This window comes from Hyperolius riggenbachi, chromosome 1, assembly GCF_040937935.1.
Source record: "Hyperolius riggenbachi isolate aHypRig1 chromosome 1, aHypRig1.pri, whole genome shotgun sequence".
NCBI lineage: Eukaryota > Metazoa > Chordata > Amphibia > Anura > Hyperoliidae > Hyperolius > Hyperolius riggenbachi.
In genome coordinates, this window is record NC_090646.1 from 65,725,730 (window position 1) to 65,742,154 (window position 16,425).

The 16,425-nt window shown below is 46.4% G+C and overlaps 1 protein-coding gene across 1 annotated transcript in view; it reads right to left on the reverse strand.

Annotated features, from left to right (window-relative positions):
- Positions 1 to 11,957, reverse strand: part of ADRA1D (adrenoceptor alpha 1D) — a 226,818-nt gene extending 214,861 nt beyond the window's left edge. Inside the window, exon 1 of the mRNA XM_068274923.1 lies at positions 10,495 to 11,957. Within this exon, the coding sequence (XP_068131024.1) occupies positions 10,495 to 11,425 (931 nt within the window). The 5' untranslated portion in view covers positions 11,426 to 11,957. The remainder of the gene's footprint in view (positions 1 to 10,494) is intronic.
- Between the last annotated feature and the right edge of the window lie 4,468 nt (positions 11,958 to 16,425).

A 16,425-nucleotide genomic window follows, 5' to 3' on the forward strand; every position in this document is an offset into this window, starting at 1 on the left:
TGTAGTGCGAAGCGTAGTGTATGCGGATGCTTCTGCCCGCTTGCAGAAAAATGTACACATTAATTCCTCCTTAAATGCTTATACCGGGAACTCTTCTATGCATACATTCCCCTTTCCAACGCATAAATTTGTAAGCATGCAATCGCACGCGGAAATTTAGCCGTGAGTAACACATTCGTAGTTCACTACGCAATACACATGTTAACTACGCATAGTGGGCGTAAGCTACGCGTAGTGGTACTTCGCTACGCGTAAATTCGTAGGCGTAGTTTTGAAACTTCAGCTACGAACTACGATGCGTAGATGCGCATTGGCATAGTTTCTGCTCATCCCTGATCCCTTCCAGTTCTGACAATATTTTGTCAGAACTGAAATATAGCAGTTGCTTTCAGTTATATATCAGTTGCTGTCAGTTATCGCTGAGAGGACTGATGTGCCAGGTAATGTCCATGTTTCCCTATGGCTCTAATGGGTGATATTACAGTTTAACAGTGTGCTGACCAGAAAGCTGTTATGGGGTAATGGCCATTTTCAATATGGAGGACAGATAATTCCATTAATCACAGTGGACAGACAGGACGCAGGAGAGGAGACAGAGATTGAGGAGTAGACTACATAGGAGGCAAGTATGACTTGTGTATGCTTATTTTAACTTTTAATTTTCAGTTCAGGTTTTCTTCAAAGGACCACTATCGAGAAAAACTGTAACATCTAAAATCCATGTGTACACGTACTTACAGTATAAAAAGTACATTTCTCCTAGATTAAAGCAGGATACCTGTCCTCCCACATTCCTGCTTCTTACTGATAGGCTGAAGGCAGTTCAAAGTGACAGAAGGATGAGAAGGGAAATACACCTCGCCTCTCTGCAGAAGCTGCCGAAATTTGATCTATGCTGTGCTCACATGTGTTTACAAAGCAAGCTAGGTATGACAGTGCAGTTTCAGTGTAAAGTAAAGGAGGAAATGGCATCAAAATTGGCTTCAGTCAGAGGCAGCAAAGATGGAAAATGCCTGGAACAGTATTCTCTTTATTTGCTGTATAAAATTCACTGAAATTAAAATGTGGACAGTACAATAAATATGTTATCTAAGTAGAACAAGTATTTATCTACTTATATATGTGTTTTCCCCCTGGGATAGTATGGCTGTCCTTGCTGCTTTAAAATGCACTATATATTAGTTTTCTCCTGTGTTGTGTACAACAGGCAGTAAAATCTGAGAGCTCTGACATGTTTTGGACTAGTCCATTTCCTAATGGGTGATTCTCAGTATCTCCTTTATTCTTTACAAAAGCAATCTTTGGAAAGGAACTATACAAAGATGCCAGACTGAGCAACTGCTGTTCAGTATGTGCTTTTATTGATAAAGAAACCCCTGAGAATCCCCCAAGAGGAGATAGGCTAGTTCACAACCTGGCAAATCTGTCTGATTTTTACTGCCTACTGTAAGTGACAGGAACATAGGAGAAAAGTAATATACATAGCCTTTTACTGTGAAAGAAAAACACTTTTTGTACACATGTTTTGAAATTGTATTATTTTTGTATTTTTGTGCAACAGTGGTCCTTTAAAAATTATTTTTTAAAGGAAAAAAAGGGTAATCGCATGTCGCAGTGGCATTCTCACACAGATCTGGCATAGCATGCACATACTGTAGCGCTTTGTACCACATTTGACCTCTCAAATGCTTGTGACTTGAAAGTTTGGCGCAATGACATCATCACGTTTCTCCATCGCGCCCAGCAGTACCGGACTCTGAGGAGGAGATCTAAGAATAAGTTGGCTAAACTACCGTCATTGCAGAAGTAGAAGAATAAGAATATGGGGCAGCAGCATCATTTGGGGAGGGGGGTTAGAAAGCAATGCGCGATAACAGCATAGACAGTGACCGTGTGTGCGATTGTACCTGTTGCCATGGTTGCAGTAAAACACAATTTAAACCCTTAGGCATGTCTAGAAACTTATATCTGGCTGGAGGCTGTTTCAGCATTCACATGCATCACCCACCACCCCAGGGGATCTCACTCTTGTTCATACATAATACTTCTGTGTGTTGTTGATGAGTCATATACCAGCCTGTATGATTCACCCGCCGCCCCATTACCATAGCCACTCCTGCCACAAGTACTGCTAAACTGAGAAACATGTCCGCTCTCACTAGGCTAGTCGTCACATCCACGTTGCCTGTTTCACCCTCATCCCGTCACGGCCGTGAAGTCATACTTACGCGTTCCACCGTCCATCGCTGCCGTTTGGTCCCTTGTACACAGCCCAGTGGCCGGCAGAAGCATGACAATCTCCATTGGGCTGCAAAAGACCAATGGGAATCCTCAGCAACAGCAATGTTGAACCAATGAAAATTCTCCCTGTTGCTAAGGAGAATTGGCCTGCTGCAGCCTATGGAGAGCCGCATGCATCTACTGGCCTCCAATCTGTGGAAGGAACGAGCCGCGGGACCAAGCGGCGGCAGTGGCAGGACAGGTGAGCAAGGAATGGGGGGAATTAGCTGCATGCGGATGCAGAATGGACAGAACACCTCTGCTCAAATTTGAACCGAGCCTGACAATAGTAAAGAGGAACTTTAACAAAAAGATAGTAGTGTGTACATATACACAGTGAGTCCCTGACTTACGAATACCCGACTTCCGAGCAAACCCGCCAGTGTTGTAACTAGAACTCACTGGGCCCCCCTGCAAAACTTTGGATGAGGCCCCCCCTGACCCTGCTGAACACTGAATAGGGCCTGTCTACAAATCTTTGTCTGCAAAACTTTGTATAATTCCTTATTAGTGGGTGAGCAGATGCAGTCATTAGAAAAATTGTGTAGAGAGCAGAATTTTTTTTCTCTCCATGCCCTTAGTTGTCAGTCTCTGAGGACAGGGAAAATAAACTTCTCCCCCCACAGGGCCCCTGCAGCTTCTGGGCCCCCCTGCAGCTGCATCCCTTGCAGGGTCTATTGTTACGCCCCTGAAACCCGCAGATATGAACAGCCCAAAAATGTGAAATTTGTTTCTGTGGGATCAAGTATAAAAAAAAACAAGCATTTTTCAAAAAAGACCTTTTAGTTTTTGAGAAAATCACATTTAAAAAATGTAAAGAAGAAATGTTTTGTAAACTAGGTAAAATAACATTTTGCTGATGAAACAGGGGGGCAGAGGTGATGCAGTGAGGGTGAAGGGGGCAGCAGAGGTGGCACAGAGGGGGAGACTGGAGGCACAGGGGAACAGAGGTGACACAAAGGAGGACAATCACAGGGTGCAGTGGGGGGGGGGGGGGCATAGTGGAGGTAAAGGGGACAGAGAGATTACACAGTGTTCCGACTTGAGAACGCATTTAGGCTAAGAACGAACCTACAGCCCCAATCTCATTTGTTAGCCCGGGGACTACCTGTATATGCACGGAGGGAGATACTGCTTGCTTGGCAGTTGGAAACAGCCTTTTTTCCCCACAATGCATCAAGGTGCACAGACAGGAAACTGTCAGGGCCACCGACCATGGCAATGACATCACATTGTGGGATGGGTTTCACCTCAATATCAGCCATACAGAGATGCTCTTGGTGTTCTATTTGAGAAAAGGTTAAGGCCCCGTTCACACTTGCGGTTTTGTCAAAACCGCACCGGATGTCCGGACCGCACCGGAGCCGGACCGGACCTGATCCGTACGGTTCCTATCCGGATCCGGTCCGGATCCGGTCCGTTTGCATCCGGTTTCCGTGCGGTGTGAACACGGTTGCGGTCCGGATCCGGTTTCTTAAGGAGATACCATCCTGTAAATACCTGGGGTCTGGGAGGTCAGCAGAAGGGTCTGGGGTCATTGTTGGAGACAGGTGGACGTGTGGAGACCATCCGTGGATACAGAGACTGCAGTTGGGACCATGGATCCAGGCATTTTTTACTCGTAAACCTGGGAATTCTCTCCTTCCTGTTGTTCGCCTCCTCGTTATCAGACATCAGACATGTTGCTGCCAAAACGAGCTCCAGCATGAAATCGCTGCTGCCCCACTCTTTGAACGCTGGGCCCATGTGGTCCCCATCCAAAATGCATAGGAAGTGGGGTAGAACGTCCGGTTTTTGTAGCCAGTGTGTTGTGCGCTCTCCGGCTCTCATTGCTTTGTATTGGCCGGATGGTGCAGTCCGGCTCCGCTCCGGATACGGCTGCCGGAGGAGCCGGACCAAAAAATAGCGCATGTTGGAACGGACGCCGGAGTCCGGATCCGGTCCGGAACCGGTCCGGCTCCGGTCCGGCAGAACGGACGCATGTGAACGGACGCATAGGCTTTCATTGCTATTGCCGTGCGCCCGTTCCGTCCGTTCTGCAAGCGGTCCGGCTCCGGCACGGCGATTCCGGACGGCCACCGCTAATGTGAACCGGGCCTAACATTGCTCATGGCAAAGGGGGTATATCGGCTACCAATTAGAATGAAGTTCAACCCTGGGTTAAAGTTCCTTTTTAATGAATCCAAAACAGGTCCTAGATTAGTACTTTGTGCGCCGTGCTAGAGGTCAGAGCAGGGACAAGGTCCTCCAGCACCCAAGGCTGAGACACCAAAGTGCGCCCCTCCATCCCTCCCACCTCAGCTGTCACACACTGAATGCTATTAGACTAAGAGGGCCACAGGGCCCACAACCTCCCCAACACCTTAATATTTAGTTATCTGGCTTGCAGTCACTGCTATGTATCCCCTTTTCTTATTTCTTTCTGCTTCATACACAATTAGGAATGACAGCTGAATGAATTGTACGCCCCCTCCTACACTGCGCCCTGAGGCTGGAGCCTCTCCAGCCTATGCCTCGGCCCGGCCCTGCTAGAGGTGTTAATGGTTCATAAAGAAAATACCCATGTCAGGCTTATAACAACTCCAGAGGATTAACATCAGCTGTGTGAGAGCCTCCACACCACATCCTGCTGCCAGGAAAGAGCACAGAACATTCCTCCGTGCCAAACCTACTTATTAGCGGTGCCCCGGATCAGAGAAGCTGAAGCAGCTTTCATAAAGGCCAGTCTGTCGAGCAGCAGAGTAAGGGGAGGGGGGGAGATAACACTTTCTCTACAACCTGTTGTGTAACACTGGCCTGGGTCACGCTGGGAAGAAGATGGATATTTACACAATCAAAGGGCACGCTGGGGTTTTGGCTGGGTGCATCTGCAACCTCCTGTGTACAAGCTGAAGCAAGAGGGGGTCTTTTTTTCCTCCCCCTCTCCCCCAGGCAGTGTTACTCCAATACTATGAAGAGCGGCCAATCACAATAAACACAAAATTCTGTTAAAAATAAAGGGACTCTGGGTCAAGAAACTTTCATACGTCTCCCAGGAGGATGCGGAGATACAGTAGAAGTGGAAACGTCTTGTGTGGTTAGAAGAAGCAATTAAGGATAATCATCATCACTCAGATCTAAAAATAAACCAGGTCTAGAAATGAAAACAATTAGCACAAACATTTTTTTTTTTACTGCGAAAATTTTATATCTAATAATAAACCAGATTGTCCGCCTTGGCCTTTCCTCATTTCTGATTATTGTTATATTCGGACCTATCACACACCTGACTGCAGAGCCGGGACAAGGTCCTCCAGTACCCAAGGCTGAGACACCAAAGTGCGCCCCTCCATCCCTCCCATCCCAGCCGTCACACACTGATTGCTATTACACTAAGAGGCATCCCAGGGCCCCCACCCCCGCAATACCTTAATCTCTAGGTATCTGGCTTGCAGTCACTGCTATGTATCCCTTTTTCTTATTTCTCTCTGCTTCAAACACAATGAGGGTTGGCACAGGGTAGTTGTACTTGCTCCCACAACACACACACAGAAAAGATCACACTATGTGCATTGCAATATAGTGTGCTTCCAATGGAATAATACATTGCCCATAACAGCAGAGATGGGTTAAGATGTAATGGGGCCCGAGGCAATGCAGTAGAGTAGGGGGCCTTTTTTGGTAAGCTGAAGTGAAGAGAGGTCAGAGAAAGTGGCAGTTGGACCCCTTGACACCCACTAGGCCCTAAGCACCTGCCTAGATTGCCTGGTAGATGATCCTGCTCTGCTTAGGAGTCTCTGAACAGTGTGTAGGTCCTCTTGACCTTGTGACTCTACCTTGGCTGTTCACATGCGAGAGAGCATAAAACAGCACATAGTGTGATGTGTTAAAAAAAACAATTCAGGGGCTTCCACCCAGCGCAGTGGCACCCGTATATTATGTAAGGCAAGTGGCTCTCAACCTTTTCAGCCCATGTACCCCTTTGTGGGTCATCCCATTTGCAAAAATCACACTACAAAAATGTGCATAATTAAACAGCAGTTAGCCCATTAATACACATCATTGGCAGCATTTCCCTGTAAAAAATACACAATAGTAATTTCCTCCCAAAAAAGAACACAAAGGGGTTGATTCACAAAAGCGTGATAACCGCTATCACAGCAGTTATCACGCGGTCTGCCGCCTGTGGCACTTTGCACGTGCAAAGCATTACTGCGCATGATAAACAAACGTTTGCGCCTGATCGTATCACATGAAAGCCAGATCAACAATGGCCTACCAGAGCGGAGAGTGCAGGGTCTGCTCTGACGAGTGTCCCCCCCCCCCCCCCCCCAATTTTTACAATGGGAAATGCTTCAGCTAGCTTGTCCAGAAAAATCGTGCAGGTCGCAACTTTGTATTGGCGTTACTGCAACAGATACAATGCATCCGCTCCAGACTGACAAGTGTGGTGAACGGATGCTTTTAAAGTCAATGGGAATCATAAAAAAAAAGAAAACAGTTAGATACTTACCTAAGGAGAAGGAAGGCTCTGGGCCCTATAGAACCTTCCACCTCCTCTCTCGGTCCCGGTTCCAGCGTTGGCTCCCCGGTAGCAATATTTAACCAATTTGGTCAAATACTGCTCTCTCTGTGCCGCAGAGGTCTTCGGGAGCACCATACTGCGCAGGAGGACTCTCATTCTGAAGTCCCCCGGCAGAGCAGGGACAAGGTCCTCCAGCACCCAAGGCTGAGACATCAAAGTGCGCCCCTCCATCCCTCCCACCCCAGCCGGCACACACTGATTGCTATTAGACTAAGAGAGCCACAGGGTCCACAACCTCCCCAACACCTTAATATCTAGTTATCTGGCTTGCAGTCACTGCTATGTATCCCCTTTTCTTATTTCTTTCTGCTTCATACACAATTAGGAATGACAGCTGAATGAATTGTGTGCCCCCTCCTACACTGTGCCCTGAGGCTGGAGCCTCTCCAGCCTATGCCTCGGCCCGGCCCTGGTCCCCCGAGGCGGGAGTTCAAACGAGGAAGCTAGCGATGCAACAAGGGGACCATAAGAGGAATGGGAAGGCTCTAGGACCAAGAGCTTTCCCTCTCCTTAGGTAAGTATCTTGCTGTTTTTTACTTGTTTTTTTTTTTTTTAATTATTCCCATTGACTGTAAATAGGATCCATCGACTGTCAGTTTTCCATTCTGGCAAAACAGACAAAAAAAAAAACTGTCCGTTTTGTGTTGCAGTGTAAACCAATCCCGAAACTGTGCTTATACTGATAGTAAACGAACTGCAGTCTGTACTGATCTCCACTTGAATAATGTTGTTTGAAGCTATCCTCACCACTTCTATTCTACAGACACAAATTAGGCAGATCTGAACTCAGAACTTCCTCTCTGCTCTAAACCATACAATACCTAACAGCATAATAAGCTTTAAACAAAAAAACATGTATTTGTTACAGCCGATACAAATCATGCAATAAATCTGCAGTGTTATCACTTCCGGAATTCATGGAAGCAGACATCGGGTTGACATCCTGCGTTTACCAATTAGCTGCTCTGCCGAGACAGCTAGCTGACACGACTGAGAGATCAAATTACAATGGTGATTATTCACAGATGAGAGGGAATTAGACAGGCTCTAAATACATACAGGGAGCATTTCTCTGTGTTTTTCTTCTGTGCTGCTTTTCTTCTGTTGCTTTAACTGCTTAGAAGAACATCCCTGTGCTGATGACATCCACACACACAAGAGCTTATGGGCTGCTCCTGGCTCACTTTTGTAATGTAAACATCGGTAATGATATGCTTGCATTTTAAAACAGAAGCCCAAAACATAGACACAAGTGTATTGCAGCTTGCAAGCAGGGTTAGGAATATGTAGGGGAGAATGTATTCTGCACAGGCAAAACATTCAGTACAAAATATAGTCTTTAAAGGACTTACGAGGCCAAGTCCATCAAAAAAAATAAAAAAAAGTTAGCTACCTTGCTCAGCTTGTAAGGCACGGAGGACGCCGTCCGCGCCCTCCGTGCCGTTCCGCCTGGTCCCCGCCGCTGCACAGCCCCCCGAACGGTCCCCGACCGCGCGGCCCGGGTCGGGCTCCTCAGCCTGTACCAAGATGGCCGGCGGAGCTGGCCGCGGCTGCGCAGTCCGCATAGCCGCCAGTGCGGCTGCGCAGCTCTAAGGCCAACCCCCCGATCCACGCTACTGTTGCGTGGATCGGGGGGTTGGCCTTAGAGCTGCGCAGCCGCACTGGCGGCTATGCGGACTGCGCAGCCGCGGCCAGCTCCGCCGGCCATCTTGGTAAGGGCTGGGGAGCCCGACCCGGGCCGCGCGGTCGGGGACCGTTCGGGGGGCTGTGCAGCGGCGGGGACCAGGCGGAACGGCACGGAGGGCGCGGACGGCGTCCTCCGTGCCTTACAAGCTGAGCAAGGTAGCTAACTTTTTTTTTTTTTTTTTTGATGGACTTGGCCTCGTAAGTCCTTTAAAGTGAACCGAGCATCATTTTTACCACCCAGGGCAGCTCTATAGCAAATTAAAAATACATTCTAAAAATGTGGTTTATTATTAAAAAAAAAATTCATTTTACCTCATTTTTTTACATCTAAGGGTTAAATTAGCCACTCTGTCCGTGCACAAAAGGATCTGCTGTCCCTGAGCAGGAGATGGTGGAAGACAGAAATCACCTCTTTAGACTTAATTGACCACAAACAAACCCCCATTGTACTTCAAACAGAAAACATCAGTTACAGTTGAAGAATTTCACACCTAGCCTGGATAATAGCAGTTGTAAAATAGCAGGGGAGTGAGCTTCTGAACAATGGCAGCCCTTGCAGCTATTTGAAGCCAGGAGCTGCTTGGATCCCTTTAAATAAAGTATCTAATCTGGGGATCTGTCCTCTTTTCTGCCCCCAGTATTGGCAATGGCAATAGAACACTTGGTGCTCATCCTATGGCTATAATAGATCCCTTTGGAACAAGTATGCAGATCCAGAGGCTGAGAGGAGAGTCAGGACACCTCACCTGTTTATACTTGTTCCAGGCAAGTGGCTCAGAATATAGTATAGTCAGCGATTCAGCCTACAGCCAGGAAATTATCATATTTCAAAAGGCCAGCTATGGCAGCCTTCACCTTTATCGGTTACAGGTGTTCATTAATGATACAATTAAAGGATACCCGAGGTGATGTGACATGATGAGATAGACATGTGTATGTACAGTTCCAAGCACATAAATAACTATGCTGTGTTCCTTTTTTTCTTTATCTGCCTGAAAGAGTTAAATATCAGGTATGTAAGAGTTTGACTCAGTCCTGACTCAGACAAGAAGTAACTACAGTGTGAGCCTCACTGATAAGAAATTACAACTGTAAAACACTTTCCTAGCAGAAAATGGCTTCTGAGAGCAGGAAAGAGATAAAAAGGTTCAATAGTTTATAGATTTTAGCTCTGGCATACTTCAATGATTGTGTCATTGAGCAAAACAATAAAACAGTAAAAACTTAGAAAGTAGATTTAAATATAAAATAAAACTGTGGAATATCTTAAAAGTCATTTTTAGGAGAAGGAGGATAGATACAATAATTTATTTCATTAGTTTATTTTCGCCTCGGGTGTCCTTTAAAAATGCATTCATTAAAAGTAGAATTCACATTGTTTGTAACCAGTGAACATGCCTTGCTAGAATAGTCCAGCACAGTCCTGCAAAACGGTTGTGTAAAGGTGGCCACTAATGGTACAATAAATGATACAATCTTGATTGTACAATTTCACCACTTCTATGTAACATATCAGGGGTGCCTAAAAGTAATTATTCAAAGTATATTGAGGTTTAATCTATTACTACATAGATTTGGAAAGATTGTACAATCCAGATTGTATCATGAGTGGACACTTTTAGTCACCTTGTTTAACAGTTCCTTAACTTGATAAATATGCAATTTTGACAGCTCTACAAAAACTTCAAATATTTTTCTTTTGAGCCAAGAGTCGTTAAAAAAGTAAGTCTATAGCACGAAATGATAATTGCAGCAAGGAGAAACACAAACATCATCAACTGCTTCAGTATCATAATAACAGGCAGCTACAAAACAGCACCAATGCGGACACTGCCATGACCACTACAACAAAAGCAACCTCAATACAACAACAAAGCAACAAGTTGTAAAGCACCATTGTGGAATGAAGCCACGACAGAGAGGGGGAATGCAAGGGGGGTCCAGGATGCTGGCCACTCACTCACCTAATGGCAGCACAATGAAGAAGGGGAGCCAGCACAGGATGAATACCCCCACCACAATAGCCAACGTTTTGGCCGCTTTCTTTTCTCTGGAGAACTTGATCAGCCTGACAGAAAGGGAACTCCGGAAAGTGTGCCCCTTGCTCCTGGCATTGGCGTTGGACTCCCCTAAACTTCTACAGTGGATCCTGAGAACAACTTCCATGGACTTGTTCCTTTCCTTCTTGACCCCCGCCTCCAAGCTCTTAGTGGTCCTCCTGGCCACGATGTAAACTTTGAAGTACATGATGAGGATGACCATTAGAGGCAGGTAGAAGGAGAAGAGGGATGAGAAGAGGGCATAGCCTGGTTCCTCAGTGATGGTGCACTGGCTATCATCTGGTGGTGGAGGCTCCTTCCACCCCAGCAGTGGTCCAATGGAGATGACCATGGAGGACAACCACAGAACCACGATGATGACCACAGCCTTCTTCTCAGTCATGATAGTTGGGTACTTGAGGGAGTGTTTCACCCCTACGTACCTATCTATGGATATGACACACAGGCTCATGATGGAGGCAGTGCAGCACAGGACGTCCACGGCAGCCCAGATGTCGCAGAAGATCCTGCCGAAGACCCATGAGTCCAGCACCTCCAGGGTGGCAGAGAAGGGCAGCACCGTGGTACTCAGCAGCAGGTCAGCGATGGCCAGGTTAATGATGAAGTAGTTGGTAACGGTTTGGAGTTGCCTGTTGCATGCCACAGACAGGATGACCAGGATGTTGCCAACGATGGCACACAGGATGAAAACTGCCAAGACGATGCCCACGCTGAGAGCCTGCAGGTCCAGAGATCCTGCCAGGGAGGTGCCATTCTCAGTCCAGTTCCCACCTGGCAGGTAACCCTCCGATTGGTTCCACCATAGGCTCTCATTGGTGGGCTCCGTCCAAGTCATGTTAATCCAATCTCCTCTCCATGAAAGTGGCAGATCTCACTGTTGGAGGTTGATGGTGAGGCATTCTACCACCCAGGTGTCCAGAACATCAGCTCCTGCGCCAAATCCCAGCTTAGCAACCTCTCCTGGGGACCTCATGCTCGAACCTCAGTGGTTGCGATGAGGATCTCTCATGCAAGAAGGTGAATCTGAGTAGCTTCAAAAACTTTTTTTTTCAGTGAATTGGTCCTCCTCCCGTCAGTGTCATTGTGTTTGAAGATCCTTATCTGATGTCAACACTCAACAGCAGCACAGAGCAACTGCAGCAGGTCCTCCTGAGGATGCTTCAAGGTACATTAGTGTTATGGGTGCACCAGCAGCATTGGAAAGTGATGCAGAGGACGTCTGGCTGGTTCCCCTCTCCATGGCAATCCTGTGCAGTGCGCTCAGCCAGAGTTGTTTGCAAGAGGAGAAAAAAAAAAGAAAGAAAGCAAAGGCTCAGACTGAATGGATGAGACAAGCCTCCCCTGGCTGTGTTTCATTCACTTTGGCAGGTCTCCTCCCCGCCTCCTTTCATTGCTACTCTCTGATAAGTCGTTGGAATGCTCCTGCCTTCTTCTTTGTGGCCAGCGGGGGGCGGCAGAGAGCCTGTGTTCCTTTACTACTATGGACACGATCAGATCAAAGCCTTTATTTTGTTCTTTGTGTGCAAATAGGTTTCTTTTTTATTTTCTTAAGAAAGAGAAATAACATCTGATCCTATTTAACCTGCCGTGATCGTTACTTTGTTATTGCTACAGCAAATGTTGCAGCTAATGATCTCCTGGAAGACCTGTGGGTTCCATGGTGATTAATTAGGTTGTGTTTTTCAGATTTTCTATTACCTTCAAACAGATGCTGGGCTGCTGTTTTCAAGACTTCAGCTATATTGATTATGAATGTATAATTTCTGGATTTCGGTGTACTGTGGAACTGCAGGTACCAGCATGCTTATGGTTTTAGGCTAGGTTCACACACAGGCGCTTTCTGCCCGCGATTTGCGCTTTGCTGATCGCTAGCGAGGAGAAAAGCACTGCTGCACAAGTAATTCTATGGGATTACTCACACTGCACAGATTGCAGCAAGTTTGCCATTTCCAACGATCATAAAAATGCTACATAAAGCATTTTCACACACAATTCTTATTCACTAGAGAGAATCGTTAAACGCAATCGCCGAAAAATCATAAGAATACCGCAACCAAAAATCACCATCGCTAGATGATTGCGAATGTGCGATCAAGTTTTGTGTTCCTGAGTGTGAACGGCAGGGGCGTATCTGGGTAATATAGAGCCTATGGCAAACACTGAAATAGCGCCCCCACTCTGGTCAGAGCTCCCTTCCCCTCTAAAAACAACCTCCTTTCTCACATACATTCTATGGTTGCCTGTGTTTTTTGGCTCAGGATATTGCTGAAGATACTTTTTTGGAAACATCTCTACTTATTCCCTCTCTGTCCTTTTTTCACACTAAGCCAAGTGAGCCCTACATATATATATATATATACAGTGGGTTACAAAAGTATTTGGCCCCCTTGAAGTTTTCCACATTTTGTCACATTACTGCCACAAACATGCATCAATTTTATTGGAATTTCACGTGAAAGACCAACACAAAGTGGTGTACACATGAGAAGTGGATCGAAAATCATACATCATTCCAAACATTTTTTACAAATAAATAACTGCCAAGTGGGGTGTGCGTAATTATTCAGCCCCCTGAGTCAATACTTTGTAGAACCACCTTTTGCTGCAATTACAGCTGCCAGTCTTTTAGGGTATGTCTCTACCAGCTTTGCACATCTAGAGACTGAAATCCTTGCCCATTCTTCTTTGCAGAACAGCTCCAGCTCAGTCAGATTAGATGGACAGCGTTTGTGAACAGCAGTTTTCAGATCTTGCCACAGATTCTCGATTGGATTTAGCAACAAGGGTAGGAGCGGCACACCTTTCCGTTTTCAAAAGTAGGGTGCTGAGTCCTGGATGCTAAGCAAACATCCAATACTTGTAGGTGAGGTAGGAGAGTGGGCTCGCACACCAGCTTCTCAGTCGAGCAAGTAGTTGTTTATTAATCCATCATATGTCAGATACACAGCATGACAATTGTTTCGGGGCCATTGTAGGTCCCCTTCATCAGATAAGTGCAAACAAACATTGAGTAAAAAAGTGCACACCCATAAATACTAGTGATACAGGCTCGCCCATAGAAATTGGAACACCCACTCGTTACAACATAAACATGCAGCATACTGGTAAATAAATATCATCAAATGCATATAACACAGGCATCAACATACCTCATGGATGCACAGTGTGATGCTCAATAAACGGGTCTCCTAGCAAACTTTGCTGTATGCATAAGAGCAAAGACATTCGTACTATCAAATCTGTCACTCATCGCCTTTTGTCTTCACACGCTCTATTGCCATGCGCAGAGCGATGTTGCGTTTTCTGAACTTTGTGCGGCGGCACGCTAGACCACGCCCCTTCCGCGTATGTGAGTCCTGTTGGGTCTTTCGGCAGGTTGGGGCGGGCTAGCGGGAAGTTTTTATCTATAATGAAGTTGCCTCACACCGACAACGTTGGCCGAGGTTTGTGTATTAGCAGCTTGCACATAATGTTTATTGGATCTTTTTCGGCGATCGCCCGGCCACGCCCCTTCCGCTTCCGTGAGTCCTGCTGGATCTTGCGGCGATTTGGACTGGGCTAGCCGGAGATGCTCCTCCCTAACGGCTGTATTTTGGGAGTTGCATCACACGGATAACGCTGGCCAATTGATTTGAACCTCATGGTGAGTGACAGATTTGATAGTACGAATGTCTTTGCTCTTATGCATACAGCAAAGTTTGCTAGGAGACCCGTTTATTGAGCATCACACTGTGCATCCATGAGGTATGTTGATGCCTGTGTTATATGCATTTGATGATATTTATTTACCAGTATGCTGCATGTTTATGTTGTAACGAGTGGGTGTTCCCATTTCTATGGGCGAGCCTGTATCACTAGTATTTATGGGTGTGCACTTTTTTACTCAATGTTTGTTTGCACTTATCTGATGAAGGGGACCTACAATGGCCCCGAAACAATTGTCATGCTGTGTATCTGACATATGATGGATTAATAAACAACTACTTGCTCGACTGAGAAGCTGGTGTGCGAGCCCACTCTCCTACCTCACCTCGATTGGATTTAGATCTGGACTTTGACTGGGCCATTCTAACACATAGATATGTTTTGTTTTAAAACATTCCATTGTTGCCCTGGCTTTATGTTTAGGGTCATTGTCCTGCTGGAAGGTGAACCTCCGCCCCAGTCTCAACTCTTTTGCAGTCTCCAAGAGGTTTTCTTCCAAGTTTGCCCTGTATTTGGCTCCATCCATCTTCCCATCAACTCTGACCAGCTTCCCTATCCCTGCTGAAGAGATGCACCCCTCGAGCATGATGCTGCCACCACCATATTTGACAGTGGGGATGGTGTGTTCAGAGTGATGTGCAGTGTTAGTTTTCTGCCACACATAGCGTTTTGCATTTTGGCCAAAAAGTTCAATTTTTGTCTCATCTGACCAGAGCACCTTCTTCCACATGGTTGCTGTGTCCCCCACATGGCTTGTGGCAAACTGCAAACGGGACTTCTTATGCTTTCTGTTAACAATGCCTTTCTTCTTGCCACTCTTACATAAAGGCCAACTTTGTACAGTGCATGACTAATAGTTGTCCTATGGACAGAGTCTCCCACCTGAGCTGTAGATCTCTGCAGCTCGTCCAGAGTCACCATGGGCCTCTTGACTGCAATTCTGATAAGCGCTCTCCTTGTTCGGCCTGTGAGTTTAGGTGGATGGCCTTGTCTTGGTAGGTGTACAGTTGCGCCATACTCCTTCCATTTCTGAATGGTTGCTTGAACAGTGCTCCATGGGATGTTCAAGGCTTTGGAAATCTTTTTGTAGCCTAAGCCTACTTTAAATTTCTCAATAACTTGATCCCTGACCTGTCTTGTGTGTTCTTTGGATTTCACGGTGTTGTTGCTCCCAATATTCTCTTATGGCCCATACTCACGGGCTACAATTGTCGCCGCAACACGCGGCGCACGCGTGTTGCGGCGACAAGTCGCCCGTGAGTATGCGGCGTTGCACGAGCACGCACCCCGAACCGTCGCTCGTCGCTGATGTCGCCAGACGATTGACCCGGTCAATCGCCTGGTGACAGTTGCCGCCGCAACTCCGCCGCAACTGTCGCTAGTCCGCGTGAGTATGCGGACTAGCGACAGCAACCTTCATAAAGAATACGGCGCTTCCGGCGGGGGGAGGAAGAATGTCGGCGACAGCTTCCGTCGCACCGCTGGTCCCTCTTCTGCGTGTGTACGCGGAGGGACCTGGCGACGAGCTGTCGCCGGCCTGTCGCGCACACGCTCACGTGTGCTGGCGACAGGCCAAAAAAGTTGCCTGTGAGTATGGGCCATTAGACAACCTCTGAGGCCCTCACAGAGCAGCTGTATTTGTACTGACATTAGATTACACACAGGTGCACTCTATTTAGTCATTAGCACTCATCAGGCAATGTCTATAGGCAACTGACTGCACTCAGATCAAGGGGGCCGAATAATTATGCACAACCCACTTTGCAGTTATTTATTTGTAAAAAAAATGTTTGGAATCGTGTATGATTTTCGTTCCACTTATCATGTGTACACCACTTTGTGTTGGTCTTTCATGTGGAATTCCAATAAAATTGATTCATGTTTGTGGCAGTAATATGACAAAATGTGGAAACCGTCAAGGGGGCCGAATACTTTTGCAACCCACTGTATATACTCTATATATCTTATTAACATTATAAATGTAAAAGTTTGGATGTTTGGATGTTTGTTACTCGATCACACAGAAATGGCTGATCGGATTTGAATTAAATTTGGCACACACATAGTACATTACCTGGAATAACATATAGGATAGTTTTTATTCCCATAACCAAAAAGTGGGCAGAGACA